This window comes from Daktulosphaira vitifoliae, unplaced genomic scaffold (genome assembly GCF_025091365.1).
Source record: "Daktulosphaira vitifoliae isolate Bord-2020 unplaced genomic scaffold, ASM2509136v1 Scaffold_3, whole genome shotgun sequence".
Lineage (NCBI taxonomy): Eukaryota > Metazoa > Arthropoda > Insecta > Hemiptera > Phylloxeridae > Daktulosphaira > Daktulosphaira vitifoliae.
The window spans coordinates 18419092-18436163 of record NW_026099574.1 but is presented as its reverse complement, the minus strand read 5'-3'; the positions used below and the strand labels follow the sequence as shown (position 1 = coordinate 18436163).

General features: G+C 22.9%; 2 protein-coding genes across 3 annotated transcripts in view; one reads left to right on the top strand and one right to left on the bottom strand.

Moving 5' to 3' along the window:
- Positions 1 to 287: 287 nt before the first annotated feature.
- On the bottom strand, positions 288 to 6745 carry LOC126902471 (prefoldin subunit 3). The gene is made up of 5 exons (XM_050679786.1): positions 6521 to 6745; positions 4853 to 4977; positions 2100 to 2259; positions 1665 to 1777; positions 288 to 518 (listed from the first exon to the last, which is right to left on the bottom strand). Exons 1-5 carry the CDS (start codon positions 6578 to 6580, stop codon positions 431 to 433), a joined length of 546 nt encoding a protein of 181 aa, XP_050535743.1. The 5' UTR covers positions 6581 to 6745; the 3' UTR covers positions 288 to 430.
- A 103-nt stretch (positions 6746 to 6848) lies between these two features.
- LOC126902469 (zinc finger MYM-type protein 3) overlaps positions 6849 to 17072 on the top strand; it is a 14204-nt gene continuing 3980 nt past the window's right edge. Inside the window, exons 1-13 of one of the 2 annotated variants that reach the window (XM_050679781.1) lie at positions 6849 to 7426; positions 7527 to 7750; positions 7815 to 7925; positions 10624 to 10822; positions 10918 to 11120; positions 11640 to 11745; positions 11819 to 11970; positions 12287 to 12411; positions 12669 to 12733; positions 12798 to 12874; positions 12945 to 13044; positions 13186 to 13364; positions 13438 to 13561. In XM_050679781.1, coding sequence (XP_050535738.1) covers positions 7069 to 7426; positions 7527 to 7750; positions 7815 to 7925; positions 10624 to 10822; positions 10918 to 11120; positions 11640 to 11745; positions 11819 to 11970; positions 12287 to 12411; positions 12669 to 12733; positions 12798 to 12874; positions 12945 to 13044; positions 13186 to 13364; positions 13438 to 13561 — 2023 coding nt within the window. In that variant the 5' untranslated portion in view covers positions 6849 to 7068. Of the gene's footprint in view, positions 7463 to 7526; positions 7751 to 7814; positions 7926 to 10623; positions 10823 to 10917; positions 11121 to 11639; positions 11746 to 11818; positions 11971 to 12286; positions 12412 to 12668; positions 12734 to 12797; positions 12875 to 12944; positions 13045 to 13185; positions 13365 to 13437; positions 13562 to 17072 lie in introns of both variants that reach the window. The other variant, XM_050679780.1, reaches the window with a different exon arrangement.

Below are 17072 nucleotides of genomic sequence, written 5' to 3'. Positions count from 1 at the left end.
GTTTAATTTAATTAAATGCTTTCAAAGAAATATTTCTTTCGGAAAGTAAAAAAAATTAGATATTTTTTATTTATTAAATAAAAAACTTAGGGTTAGTTTTAACTTTGGTCCAGCTTTACCTATATAGTCTACTGTGCCTCAGACTATGCGATAACATAATTTTGTTAAGATTATACTAATCATTTAAGTCAGTACATGGCTAGGCTGGTTTTTTCAGCCAATTAGGACAAAAAATGTTTTGCTTTAGTTAATATTAACAGAATATATAATTACAAAAGATAAGAAAATAGTTATTAAATAATTTTTAATCAACAAATTTTTAAAAAATCATGTGTTAATCACATTAAAAGTTTGTATTAATATTAATATTACAACTGCTAGAAAATAAGGTTACTTTATTATTTTTGGTTATCACAAAAATTATTTTTGCTTATTGTTTAATTTTGGCAGCTTGCCTTTTTTTCACATCCCAGTTATAAACACGGGCCATATTAACTTCTGTAGTAGTAAATTGATCTCTATAATAAATAGATAAATATTATTAGTAAAATGAATCATTTTATTTGATTTCTCAATTAATATTTATTAATAAAGAATTTATTAAGAAGGTTAAGAATTATACATAAAAATATGTAAAAAAATTGTGTTAATATTAATTATGGGTAATTAATATTAAGCAATTATGTGCTCTTTACACTTTTTACAGCAGTCTAATGTATTCAAAAAGTATGACTTATAATTTCTAAGGATTAAATAATATCTAATCCAACTAATTCAAATTAATGTAAATTAGGTATATTATTTATATACTAAAAATAATCCATTATTTTTTCAAAAAAAATAATAATATTACATCACTGATTTGACAATATCTTCTTGTATCTGACATTTGATAAAAATTTCAGGTGATATTAAAAACTAATTAAAACTTTTTAAATATTAATATATGTACTTATTTATATATATTTTTATTATGGGATATTTTATAAAATGTGAAATGTTTACTAACATCACAAATGTTTTTTTGTAAATTTAATTTAAAATAATAATAAACGTGTTATTTTCAAATCAATGACGATTAGTTAAATTTACTTAAAATAAAGTTATTACAATTAGAACGTTTAATATTCACATAAAATTTGAATATAATAATAATAATTATTATTATTAAGAAACATATATATTTATTAGACACTTGAAAAATTTGAGAAATAATTTTAAGTTATGTTAAATAGGGTTCAATATTCTATTGAAAAATCAATATTAGTGATATACTACAATATCAAAAATTAAATATTACACTATAGTCAAATACAAAATTAAATAATTAGAAATTAGTGAAATATATTTTAATAAATTAGAAATATATTCTATGATTATATTAAATAGTCATAAACATTTTAATGTGGTACTATAGAAGGATAGAAAAGATTAGAGGGAATGATAGATTTAATAATGAAGAAGTTTTGGAAAGGGTATCTGAGAGGAAATTGATATGGAAAAGTACAAAGATGAAATTAATTATTAGGTTATACTTTAAAAATCAAAGGGTTGCTAGAACTAATCTTGGAAGTAATCGATGGAAAAAATCATAGAGGAAGACCAAGATTACATAGTATTTATTTACTTATTATAAAATTTGGTAAATTGAAAAACATTTATACCTAAGAAAATCAAGATCATCATCAACTTGTTTCATATTGTCTGTGGCTAGTTGTATGTTTCTTGAAATTAGTTCAGTAGCATCATTTAGATTGTACTCTAGCATAACATTTGCCTATTGAAAATGTATTTAAAATAATAGTTTTATTAAATTGTAGAAAAAATAATAAATTGTACAATAAAATAATAAATTGTAAAAAATTGTAAATTGTACACTATTCTTTGTTTTAACTAAAATAAAAATTAATTTTACAAAGAAATTTTTTTGTATTAAAATATTTTACAATAATTTGTTTAATAAAATAATATGTTCATATAGTTTTCATTTAATCAACTATTTAAAAATAAGTAAACACTAATTCATAAGAAAAAATTATATTTTTAATATAAATCATAATAGTGTGATTAAAATTTTAAAAAATAATTCTAATACTTACACCAAGCCAAAGATAAACATTATCAGTAGCCTGTATATGTGCTTTAGTATATACATCATCAGATAGTAAAAAATCTGTTTTCAATTGTTGTCCTTTATGCAGTTTCATAGTTTTAATCATTCCTAATGTATTTTCTAAATCAGGAAGTTGTAATTGTAACCTATATTAAAAAAAAAAAATCATATTTTTTATTATAGATATTTTTTATAAGCTATATAACATCAAAAGATATATAAAAAACATTAAATTGTAAAATTATATATTATAAATATAAATAATTGTTATGGTTCTGTTCTAGTGGAGGGGGGATATACATATGAACACTTTTTACTTATCCTCTCAAATGAAAAAGAAATGTATCTTTACCATGTAAATGATTTTGTTCTACAGAGGGTCAATTCCTATTCCTCATAACTATACCACTTTCTGTGGTTTATTCTGACATAATTTATTAGAATATCAAATCGTATTTAATATATTAAATATTTTCAAAAAAAAATTTTTTTTTAGAATAGCCTAGCAATGTATAATGAACATAAGAATTAATAACTCAAATATAATTATATATTTTAAAAGTTAGATAAATTAGAATTATAAGTAAAATACAAATTTAAGATTATTATAGAGAAGTTATAAAATATAAGTTTAAAATATCTTTGGCTACATAGCAAAATCTTTTAAGTCACATTTTACCAATTTTACAAGAGAATCGAAAAACTCCTTAGTTTAGTATTAATGTAGAAACAAGGTTAAGTTTATGAGCATTAACATAATAAAGTTACATTGAAAATGAACTTTCTATTTATTATATGAAATTTATTAGTGATACTAATATGCAGAAAAAAAGTAATGTTTACATATTATAATATAATAATTGCAGTGTTGGGAAAGTTCCTTTTTAAATGGAATTCGTTCCGTTCCCCGTTCATTTTCTAAAATATGAACTCGTTCCAGATCCTAGTTCTTTATATTAAGAAGGAACTTGTTTCAGATCCAGTTCCTCCAAAATAAGAACTCGTTCCACTCTTCGTTCCTTTTATGTAACCAAGTTATTTAAAAAATTGTGGTAATGAGATCATGATAACGGTCATCAATGATTTTCATCAGCAGTCGAATACAAAACAAATTTGTAGTATTCCTTATTTAAAAGTATTCGAAAATTATATTTATAAGCAGGTAGTAAATGCTAACGACTTGTGTCAACGCGACCAATGTCTATTGTCTACATATAAGTTAGAAATAATAAATCAGAAATCCCAAAACCTTTAACATATATTAGTTAACAAGAATCGATGATAATATTTAGTGCATTATTTAATATATGTAAACATATATTAAATATTTACTGTATACCTACATGTGATAATAACTCTATTTATAGTCAATTGATTCATTTAAACAGCCTACGATCTCGGCTGGGTATATAGGGGACTTCCATTGTCATAAGTCAACTAAAAATACCATAATATTTTAATGTCTAGATACGAAGAAAACTACACTAAAACATGTTTATAAAAATTTTTAGGAACTGTAATTTCCGTTCACGTTCCTTAAAAAATGGAATTTGTTCATTTTCCTCGTTCCTTTATTTTAAAAGGAAGCAGTTCCTAGCATCGTTCCTTCAAAAAGAACTCGTTCCAGGAATCCGTTCCTTTTGGAACCAGTTCCTTCTCAACACTGAATAATTGTTAGGAATATGACTTGCAAGGATTTGTAACGTAACTAATAATATATTGTGATAAAAGTGAAATACCGGTAACTTAATATCATTATCTTTAATATGTAAATGGTCACATATAAATGATAAAATTTCTATTCATAAACACCAGAGATCAATATTTAAAATGATACAAAATATTAAATAACTTAAGTATAAATATTTTAACAGATTAAAAAATTATAAAATTACAGCCCTTGGTTATTTTTTGGTAAGCTCCTAAGTATTTCCTAATGCATATACAAAAACAACATTTAATTTAGAATTTGCAGATAAAACAACAATATTTGAAAAAAATAAAAATAGAATTTGCATGAATATATTTTTGCAGCATAGATTTATAATGTTTAATTAGATTTTAAAAATAACATTGAAAAAAATTAAGGAGCTTTAGAAATAAAAAATTTTAAAAGTTGAAAAATCAAAATTTTACAATATGTTTTATAGAATCTAATGTTAAATAAAGTAGTATGTTATGATGAATTAAAAAAAAAAAAATGTATTATTAAAATTTTTTTGTTGTTGTTGAATACTTCCTATTCTCTGGTTTTATAATTTATTTTATCTAGTTACATGATAATCTATTTGGATTTAAACTTGGGCAAAACCTTTTACCACTTGTTACTAAATTCTAGTCCTTTTTGCCCTTGCAGGATAATAAAAAACTTTGTGATTATCGTCATCTTCTTGATTGTTCTGTTTTAAATAATAATAGGTTTCCTTTTTTTTAAATTTCTTGATTACCATAGTATACTTTAAATACTTGATTTATTCCTATTACACTCTCAAATATTTCTTATCCAAGGTACCCTGAATTTTTAATTAAATAATATTGCTAATTCTATTTTTGTTTTATGTAGAAGAATGTTAACTTTTTAATTGCCATTATCTATACCTTGTTAAACTAAATATTAAAAAAATTGAAAGCTTTAAAAAAAAAGTTATAATAATAAAACTATTTTAACTAGACTTCAATAAAAAATTAGAGTAGAGTAGTTTCTATCTATTAATAGTATTAGCTCATTTAAAATTTTACCTTTTTCTTTTAGTAATCAAGTTGTACTCAAAAAACTTGTATTTGCTGTGTTGTTCATCCAAACGTTTGAGAACTTCTTCAACACTACTATTTTCAGATTTTTCCATAAACTTATCAACATCATCCTATAAAAAGTAGATTAATGTTAATTAACATTTATATTGATTACTTTTCAGTAATTTTAAATATCAAAAAAAAATTAATCAGTTAACACTTTCAAAATCTATACTACATTAAAGTAAACACAGGTCAATTCATTCACTGCTAGCTACTCATTTCTTTAAAAAAAAATTTTTAGATCCATCCTTTATTATAGAGGTGTTAACTTTATTTCTTTAAATAGAAATTTTTGTATTAAACAAGCTTATATAATAAAAAATTATCTAATTAAGAAAATAAGTAGTTGATAACAACTTTGGACCAATACTTTAGAAGATATTGGTATTTTTAAATATAAACTGAAGGTTAAGCGTGGATGATGTTATTTTTATTAGTAATTTCTTTGATGCACACCTTTTAAATAGATACAAAAATGTAAATATCTTCCAAAGCACTGATTCAAAAGTTGTTATTGATTAGTAATTTTCTATTTTCTAAACTAGTTTAATATGCATGTTGAAAGTACGAGGTTAGTTATGAAATATACAGACTTGTGTCTGCATGTTGATTGACATAAAAATTACTTTACAACGGATGAATGGAGATTAATATGTAATTAACAAAATCCAAACATAATTTTTTTTAAAAACTTATTATAAGTTATTATAATAATAATTTTTTAAAATATATAACTTATTATATATTAAATTGAATGGCTAGCTTTAAAAGAATCACCTTGTATATATTGTAGTTTAATAGACTTTGATGATATTATAAGCTTATTACGTAATGATATCACCATGCACAACAAAAAGGCAGTAACTCAAAAAACTAAACTTTGAGATTATGAAGTATTTAGATTTAAGTTTTACTCTTCTTGTAATAACTTTCATTAAAATACCAAATATTTGGTTTGAATCAGAATTAAACTACTTCAAAAATTGATAAATATATAGGTTGTAATCAGTTACAAAAGTGAGTTACTGCATTATTCATTGTGCATATTAATATACTAAATTTTTCTTTTCATGAAAAACTGGACAGGATATTATAAAGTTATAATTAAGGCCGCATTTAGACATTGTGTACAAAATTTCGCTGCCCCAATAAAATTTTCATTTTGTTTAACAAAAAAGTTTTTTTTTAGCCTTTATTTAAAAATATTATGGCTCAACAATTATTATGTGAAATGACAGTAAATATTGCAAATATATACGTTTACAACAAAAGAAATAACAGGAAAGAAAACAAAAGTGTAATAAAATCATTTACAAGAGACATTCATGTTATAAGTTGAAAACAAAATTAAATGAAATATAATAAAAAGTACTATAGGCAATCATTATGAATTATGGAGCAGCCAGCACTCAAAAGATATAATTGAGTTAATAATCAACAAAAAAGTTGTTCCCCAATTTTTTCAGTATTTCAGTTTCTTTAATAAAAAAAGTGTCTTCAACTATATAATTTATTTGGTTTCATATTTCAGTGGTTTTTAAAATCATCAGCTAGGGTACGTACACCCATGGTCGCGGCCTTGTTTATAATTTTGAAATGTAAATAACAAACCACAAAAATAGCAGATGGTATTCTGGGATTGGAATCTTGTTTTGAGTTATCTTTTTCCATAATTTATAGTTTGTTATAAAAATTATAGACGTAAGTAAGAATAATTTATTCAAGGATTTATCAAACTCCGAAAACCTAGAAAATACTATCACTTTATGTATTTGCTGTACAAAGTTGAACTCATACTAAATTATATTATTTAAATAATTTTTAAATATTATATTTTTTTTTATGATTTATAACCTAAAAATGTATATAAAAATTCATAATATATATCAGGATTATAATATCCATTAGACTTAATTTTTCCAAGAAAATATGATAAAAGATAAGGTTTTTTTGAAGATGTATCCACAAGAATATGTTGGTAATTTGAAAATTTTGAATTTATGTAAAGCTTTGTTGTAACACTAGAAGTGAAGATTAATACGATTTATCGATAAGTGTGTGTAAATAAATATGTTGCTTATCATGCCTACTAAATAAAATTTCAAGTTGTTACATTTGGTATATGAACATAATATTTTACTATTATATACGTCTAAATAATGTCTGAAAATGAAAATATTTATATTATGACTACAAATTCGTTAACTCCCTGTATTGAAATCAGTGATGTTAACTATAATGATAATCATTCAATACCAAAAGAAACCAACTCAAACAATTGTCTTATTAAAAGTCCAGCTACACGTAATGAAATTTGCAACGAAAATGTTGGTAATTCAACAAAGGATTTTAAAATTGAATTTACCAAAGAAGTAGAAAACCCAATTAATGGAAATAATGTTACCCAATTGGTTATTGATGACCAAAATCAATTGATATCGTCTATAACAAAACAGAAAAATTTTGATGAAAATAACCATGTGTCTCTTTTAAATCTTGAAGACAAAAAAACTCAAAGTAGTGAGAGTAATGTTCTTGATAAAGAAACAAATAGTAAAGCTAGAAAATTAATATTTTCTGAATTTAATAAAACAAAAAATTTAATTTTAATTTTCAGAGAATTTTGAAGAAAATATCTCTGATGTTCTTAATGAAAAATCAAGTGTAAATGAAAAAGATGAAAAGTTCAATTTAATAAATAACAAACCAATTAAAAATAACCAAAAAAATGAGCTTGATAATATGGAGGTTTTAAGTGCTGATATAACTTCAGAGTTTTTAACAAAAACAACTACTAGACCTCAGCGACAAGCTGCTAAAAAAGCAGAGAGCCAAATTAGAGTAAAATACTTAGTGTTTTATATGATTTGTATTGAATAAATTAATTATACATTTTATTTCATAGGAAATAGCTAAAGAAATAATAAAACCTCTTGACCGTGTTGAAGAAAAAGTTATAGAAATAATAGAAGGGTTATCTTCTCCGCTTAAAAAAGTTTGCTGCCAATGTAATAGGGTAATTATTATTTCATTTCATTTTTTATCTTTGTTTTCCATTATAAAGAGTTATGATTAAGTATAATTAATGGCGTATCTTGGATATTTTGACTATACATATAAATTGTATAATCATGTAAGTATTTAATTTGATAAAATGTATCACAAATAGTATTAAGTAATAAATATACCTTTTTTTCTATTTGTGGAAACTTACACTTACTTTCAAAAATTATTCATAAAGAAAAAGCTACAGGTTTTTCAAAATTATTAAGATACACATAATGCACGACCCCGAATAACACTGTAATGTAAAGCAATATAAATTATAGAGTTGAAAGTCATTCTTTTTTAAAATGGCATTATTTTATAACATTATGTAGCAGTATATAAAACGATTAATTTCAGGTTAGTTTGGAATGAATTTCATGTAATATGTTATTAAACCTAAAAAATATGACTAACTAAATATAAATATACGTATTTAATTTAAACAATACAAATTATATCTTGTTAGGACTGTATCCATGAGCTTAATATGGAGGGGCTTAAGGGGGTTTAGCTGTCCAAAAACGGAGTAAAATTAAATTCATTGTTATAAAAAAAATTATTTTTGAAAGGGAAATATTAAATTTAGCCCCCCAAAAAAATGTTTACAAACTCTATATTAAATCATTTATACATCTATAGTAGTATTTTGATAATTACAATTGTTTAAAAAAATCTAGAAATGTGCAAGCATGGTTTTTATTTTAAATATTGATGATAAACTATTTACCTCAATTTATAATACATAAAAAAAAAAAAAATTAATGTTTAAAATATTTAAATTTTATTTTAATTAAATAAACAATAAAATAAATATAAGGCTACATCACCAGTCATTGCCATGAAATCCAGTTTATAGTAATTGAGTTTAATACCTAATTAATATTATATTAGCATTTTAAATAATATTTTAATCTTTGAATTAAATATGATAATAAGCAAACAAAAGTTCACATTTTAGAACCTTAAAAAATACTCTGCACAGTGGTGGTTATAAGGGTCTGTGCCTTTCTTTAATATTATAGAAAAAATTATCTAGTGGACTATAAGTTATTAGGGAAAGTCTGGGAAAATTGTATAGGTTAAGTTTAGAAGCAAAAATAAGTATGAAGTATTATTAACAAACTTTTTTTAATAATTAATAATATTGCAAAATTAATTCAAATTTTAAAGTCTACTATCGAAGTTAATTTTATATTGAATTGTAATTAGTTAAAGCAACTTCTTTAAAAAAGTAAAAATTATTCATTTTGCTTAACTTATTAGATTGATTTGATGTAGAAATAAAGAAGTCAATTTTTTTTAATATTATAAATAATTAAAAAGAAAAAAATGTATATTATGATTATGTCCCTCACAGTACTTTGGTAAATTATAGAATTTTCAAAAAAAGTGTTCAGAAAGCAAGGTATTAAATATTACCACTGAAAATTATATTTTGATCCATATATTATATATATTATCATATCGATAAAAAATTACATGGTTCTAAACTTTAGAGGCTGATTGTTTATGTAATACGAGTCTTATATCTTTTTTAATTTGTGTAATATAACAAAAATCTTAAATTTGATATAGTTTTGAATTATTTTAATATTCTAATGTTATGTTAAACAACAATTTAAAATGAGTCATTTTCATAGAAAATTGTATGATTTTGGGTTTTTATGCCTTAAAGCTCTTATAAATAATATTTAGTACAATTTTTCTTTTTTCATTTTTGAGTAAATCGTATTAGCTTTAATTCAATGTAGATTTAAAGAGTTCGGGTGTATTGGAACATTGTCAAAAATTGAAAAGTAAAAAATTTTGATATGATCTTTAAACCCCAACAGTATCTTGGTTAATAATTAAAAAAAAAAAAAAATGTTGTCGGTAAAGTCATTTTTTAAAATTATTATCAATAAAAAATTTGAAATAGTAAGTCCAGTTTTTAAATAGTTATTTATTTCAATATAATGCATATAGACAAAACTATGACATGGCTTACTAGGAAATATTTTGATTTATTATTTTGGACCCTTATCAGAGAATGAGCACATAAGCTGACTAAATGAGGCTCCGTAATTATAATGTCACAAAATCATTAGAAATTTTATATTTTTAAATCCTTCCATTGATTTAAAAGTTTCTTTTGTGTGGTTTTATATTGTTAATAATGATATATTTTCAAAAATCCAAAAATTTCTTTTGCAACTTTGTTTTATTTATATTTCTAAAATCAATGCATTTATGAATGATGAAGAACGAGTGACATTAATCTAACCTGAGAAAAGAAATTATATATTTGCTTGTAACTAACTATTATGAACATATGATAATTATAATACTGATTATAATCAGTATGAAATATATTAGACACCTAGGTGAGTCGTTAAACAAGTGTCTTTTTTTTTTTATAAAAAAAAATTGGTTTACCTTAGTACTAAAGAGACCATTGGCACATAAATGAAGGCCTGGATTGCCTTACCAATATATTGGTTTTTATTATCATATTTCATAATAAAATAATAATCCTTATTGTTTATAAAAGTAACATCATAAATAATCATTTTAAAACTGATTTATTTGTACTGAAGAAATCATCACAAAAAAAGGTGTAATAAATTTGTACTTTTTTTTTTTTAATGATATTCCTAATTTTTTATGTTATAAATTGTAATTTTTAGTTTCGTCTGTGTAATTTCACTATAAAAAGTCTTAAATCTATGTATTTATGTCAAGAAGAATGTGTGACTAATTATCAAAATAGAATTAATCAATTACCATTAGTAAAGAAATGTGAACAATGTCAAAATGATATTGTTGAGAGCTCATATAATTACTTCAATTGGCAAACTAAAAACTTTTGTTCTGTAATTTGCCTTAGTATGTATTATTTTTAGATAATATGAGTTAAAGCTAATTTTGTAACTATTAAATTTAAATATTATATTCTTATAAGAAGAATTATTTAATATTAGATCAATATCAAACATTAATTTTTGAAAACAATTGTGGTAATTGCCATGAAGTCATATCATCAGATACTGATTTTGGAAAACATTGCCGTAACATAAGTGGAAAAATATTACAGTTTTGTGGTGTTATATGCTTAGAAAATTATGAAGAAAAGTTAAAATTATGTTCTTTTTGCCAGAAAAAATTGCTTGGAATTGAATCAAAAGTAATGTTAATTTTTAACTCAATTTAATTTTAGCACTAATTAATTATTATTAATTAATACTTTACCTTTTAAATATGTATCTAATAGAAAAAATAATGAATTATCTGTTAACTCGTTAACTTTTTTAAATTTAACTAAATATTAATGAGTAATAAATTTATAAATAAAATTGTATGTTATGGAAAGGATTTAAAAAATAATTTTTTGTCATATAACATTTTATACATTCTTATCAGTTATTTGAGCTTTTAAGATAATTTTTTTATTAAATCACTCCCCAAAAAATACAATTTTTTATTATTATATATTTTCAAAATAAAATTCATTAAATATTTCTGAATGTAAAATAATTAAAATATATTGTGCATGGTTTGCACATTGGAAAAGAGTAAGCTACACGATGAGAGGAATTGTGGAAGCAGAAATGAGCTTAAATGGCTTATAAAAATCAAACAAAATAATTTAAAATTCTTGTTTATTTATTTTTTTAATTTTACTATTTATATTTCATTTTCTCAGGATTTTTGCTCGTCATTTTGCCAAACTAAAGATTATGAATCTAGAAAAAAAAAATGTTTTTTCAATAATAGTTATGTTGGAAAAAATGATAGTAATTTTATTGCTGGTTAGATATTTGACTTACTCATTACATTTTTCAAATTCTATAATAACTTAATAATGTATATGATTGTTTTTAGATAGGTGTAATATTTGTTCCTATATATTAGATAGTTCTAATACTATGCAAATTATTGATGATTCAAATTTTGTTATACAATACTGTTCTAAGGAATGTTTAAATAAATGTATAGCTACAAAAAAGAAAGTTGTTTCATGTAACTTATGTAAAGTAAGAAATTTCAATGAATTTTTTTATTGTTTAATATATTTTTAGTTAAAATATTTAATGTCAAATTTTTTATAGTAAACTATAAACTAGACTAAATTATATTGAATAATTGTATAACTACTTAGAAAGAATTTAAAAGATATTAAAATTAATTTTAGAAATTTGACACTTATTTAAAGGTGACAAATATTTTAATGAATTGTAAAATAAATTTTTTAAGATTTAAGTTTAAGATTAATTTTATATAGAAAATAAATCTTATTTGTAATTAATATTCATTAATGATATTATATTTCATTATAATATTTATTTTTAGCATAAAAAGTTCAATTTTGATATGATTTCTGCAAGAAACCCACATTCAAACGATATAGTAATATATCTATGTTCATTATATTGTCTCCATCAACTTCCTGAATTATCTCATAAAAAAATTTCTAAGTAAGCGATAATTAAAAAAAATATACACTTTATTGTATTTTCTTTACTTTAATAAACTTTTAATACTTTAAATAAATTAATAATAACATTGTAGTATATAATAATTGTGTAAAGTAATTTATATATATAAACAAATTTTTATTGAAATGAAGTTTATGTTGGTGATTATTAATTTTATTAATTATTTTGCAGTTTTTAGTTAATAAATAATAACAAAATTACTAATAATACTTATAATTTTATTTTTATTTTTATAGTCAGAATTACTTACAACAATTACAAATAAATAAAAAGCAAATGCAAAAAGTGAAATCCAAAAGTTGTAAGTTATTTATTAAATAATGTCATTAATTTGTTTTATGTTCAGTAAATTTTTTTATTTATAGCAACTGACAAATGTATTTCAAGTGCTAGAGGGTCTACGCGCAAATATAATCGTAAGGAAGAAAGCCATAAGACAAATGTAAATAATCCATGTACTTGTACAGTTAATTTTTTTATATTTCATTAATATTTACTTTTATAAAATACAGTCAAAATTCTCAAAAGGAAAAAGGAAAACTTGTAAAAAAATAATTTATGATGAAATAACTGATGCTGATAAATTGATGGTTCATAAAGAAATTCAAACTGGTAAAATGACATTGTATTATTGTATTTTATTCTCTAGATTGCTTAAAAGATTTAATATATTAATTTTAAATAAACTTATTTCTAAAATTAATAACCAAGTATGATATGTATGTAATGATACTTATTTCTAACTTTTTTTAGATTTAACTGGCAATAAAGGTGTTATTATTCCAATTCCAGTACCTGTTTATATTCCAATGCCAATGCACATGTTTACTACACCATATCCTGTACCAGTTCCTTTTCCTATACCTTTACCAATTCCCATATTTATTCCAACTCCAAAAAATACTTTAAAACGAATTTCAAAAGATATAAAGGTAAATATAAAGCATACTAAATATTTTGATTAAGATTTTTTTATCTAACTTTCACATAATTTTTTATTTACAGAAAATTCAAGAAGAAATACCAAGTGATCCTTTTGAAGCAGAATTACTTTTAATGGCAGGTATGGTGGCTGAAGAAAAAGATAACCACCAATTATTATCAGAAAGTGAAAATGATTCAGCAGCAGGTACGTTTAGTAATTATATTCAACAATAGGTCAAATTGTATCTAGTTGGAGATATTACAGTTTTTAAAATCTGTAAATGTTGACATTTTTTTTGTTTAAACTGCAATAATTTTTTGAAAAACGAACATACCAAAATAGGGAAGATTCAAAATAGAAACTTTTTCACAAATTCAATGTTTTCAACTTAAGTTTTGAAAATACTGCGTCTTTTAAACATATGTTAAATTATAGTTTATGTTACATACTATAAATTAAAAAAAACCCAGCACAGTGGGATGGTGGCACAATGGGGACATGACATAGTTGGGTCCAGTATAGATTTAATCTGACAGTGATTAAAATCACTATCATAAGAAACGCTTCGATGCAAATCTGTAGATAATGTTTAATTCTAAGAAATTGGTGGATAATTATAAAAGAAACATCAACTATTTCCTAAATTATATCCAGATTAGTAATTCTTAGATTCAAAAATATAATATAAAATATTCTATGTCAATTAAATTATATAATATTCATACAAGTCAGTGTATTCCCCTAATAAGATATTTTAAAATAAAATAAAATACAAAACCCAGAATTTTAATACAAAAATTGCATATTTTTAAATACGGTAGCCTTTTGCGCATAGAAGATAGGTCGTCGGGATAAATATATTTTTTTTTAATTTTACAGTACATGACATAAGCTTTAATTTGACATATATTTAAAGGACGCAGTATTTCTGGAACATTTTCAAAAATTAAGTTGAAAAGGTTAGTTTTTGTAAAAAAGTTGCCATTTTAAATCCCATCCAGTGAGCAGGTTAAGTGTTAAATTTTCAAAAAAATGATATTAAATAAAAGGGAAATATCTAAGGTTTTAGTATAAAAAAAAATTATGTTGATTTGTTTATTTTTGAAAAAGTTATGGAAGTTTTAAGAAAAAAAAGTTAAAAAAATGACAAAATTTACGGATTTTTAAATTTAAATTTTTTTGGAGATTTACCCCATTTGCTAGGAACGAGGGAAAATTTTTAAATTTTTGAGAGTAATGTCTTCAACTAGATACGATTTGTGATCTTTTGACGTATTGTTAAAAGACATAGGTCCAGTGAGAGCTGAGAAAAAGTGGTAACAGACATAAAAAAAAAAAAAAAACACACACACATCATGGTTAAATAATATTTTTTTTTAATCAAACAATTTAACTTTTGAAAATGTTCCGGAAATACTGCGTCTTTTAAATATACGTTAACTTAAAGCTCATGTTGCATATTATAAGTTAAAAAAAAAATTTTCACATTTTCACCTATCTTCTATATGAAAATAGCAGTCAAAGTTGAACAAGAAATAGGAGTCAATTTTGCTTTTGGAATAATCCATCAATTTTTTCAAATTAAACATTGTCTACTAATTTGGATCAAAGTGTTTCTTATGATAGTGATTTTAATTACTGTACTTGTCCCAATTATGCCACGTCCATACTGTGCCATGAACCCACTGTGTTACTGTTGGGTTAATTTTAGCTTCGATGCGAAGCTGAGAAGGTATTAATTTTATCATGATGTGTTTTTTTTTTTTTATTATTAGCTTCGATGCGAAGCTGAGAAGGTATTAATTTTACCATGATGTGTTTATTTTTTTTTTTTGTGTCTGTCACTACTTTTTCTCAGCTCTCACTGGACCGATTTCTTTTAACAATACGTCAAAAGATCACAAATTGTATCTAGTTGAAGACATTACCCTTAAAAATTTAAAAATTTTCCCTCGTTCCCCGCAAATGGGGGAAATATCCAAAAAAATTACAAATTTAAAAATCGACAAATTTTGTCATTTTTTTCACTTTTTTTTCTTAAAACTTCCATAACTTTTTCAAAAATCAACAAATCAACATAATTTTTTTTTAAACTAAAACCTTAGATATTTTCCTTTCATTTGATATAATTTTTTTGAAAATTTAACACTTAACCTGCTCATGGGGGGGGATTTAAAATTGCAACTTTTTTACAAAAACTAACTTTTTCAACTTAATTTTTGAAAATGTTCCGGAAATACTGCGTCCTTTAAACATATATCAAATTAAAGCTTATTTTATGTACTATAAAATGAAAAAAAAAAATTTGTCCCGACACTTTATCTTCTGCATGTAAACGGTTGCCGTAGTTAAAAAAACACTATTTTTGTGTTAAAATTTTCGATTTTCAATTTTTAATTTTCAACTTAAAAATGCTATAACTTTTCGAAAAATGCATGTATCAGCACAATTTTTTTTTTTCTAAATACATTATAAGTACATCTTCCATTTGACATACTTTTTATTAAAATTAGACAATTTCCCCTTATATAGGGGGGGTTCAAACTTTGAAACATTGTATAAAAAATAGAACTTTTTCAACTGAACTTTTGAAAATGTTCCGGAAATACTGCGTCCTTTAAACATATATCAAATTAAAGCTTTTTTTATGTACTATAAAATGAAAAAAAAAAATTTGTCCCGACGATCTATCTTCTATACGCAAATGGCTACCATATTGAAAAATATACTATTTTTGTATGATAATTATGGGTTTTGTATTTTATTTTAATAGAAGTTGATGTTGCTTTTGCAATTATCCATCAATTTTTTAAAATTAAACACTATCTACAGATTTGCATCGAAGCGTTTCTTATGATAGTGATTTTAATCACTGTCAGATTAAATCTATACTGGACCCTACTATGCAATGTCTCCACTATGCCGCAACCTCACTGTGCTACCGTTTTTTTAAATATTACTACGCTTTAAGAAAAAAGTACAATTAAAGGAAAAATTTAAATATTAAATACAACTGTTATATTTAACTAAATTTTTTGATGGAAAAGAATAGTTACAATTTTTTATTTTTCTAATGATAAAAGTCTAAGTATTCACGTCTTTTAATTCATACTAGACCCTTGCAAAAATCTTATTGAAAATTAAAAATTATACAAAATCTACTTTTTTGTAATATTTTTTTTTTTATTTGTAAAGTTCAAAATTGTATTAAAAATTAAACTAACTGTTTAATAAATTAGACATTTTATTGTAATATTAAGGGGTTATGGGTAGTTAGAGTGTTGAAAAAATGAGTATTTTAAAAAAAAATTTTGAAATTAGTTTAGTTTATTTTATTCAACAAATTATATAAGTCGTTATATTATGTTTTAACTATATTTGACAAAATTAAAATAAAAAATGATAGTAGATCAAGTTATAGCTTTATTTGTTAGATCACCTTTCAAGAGTTGGTGACCTCTCTAATTCAAAAACCACTCAATTGATATGAATGAAATTTATATAGCCTATGGAAAGCATAAAAATCTAGTGTCTAAACTAAAGATTTTTTTTTAATTAAAGTTATATTTAACCCTTAAGCAGGCGCGTACCTATTTTTAACGTTCATAGTCGCGTGGGGGTCTATTAGACCCCATTTCTAAAAAAGTATAAAATATGTATAAAAAAAGTTCATTTTTTTTAATTCAAAGACATTTAATACTTTAAATAAATTAAT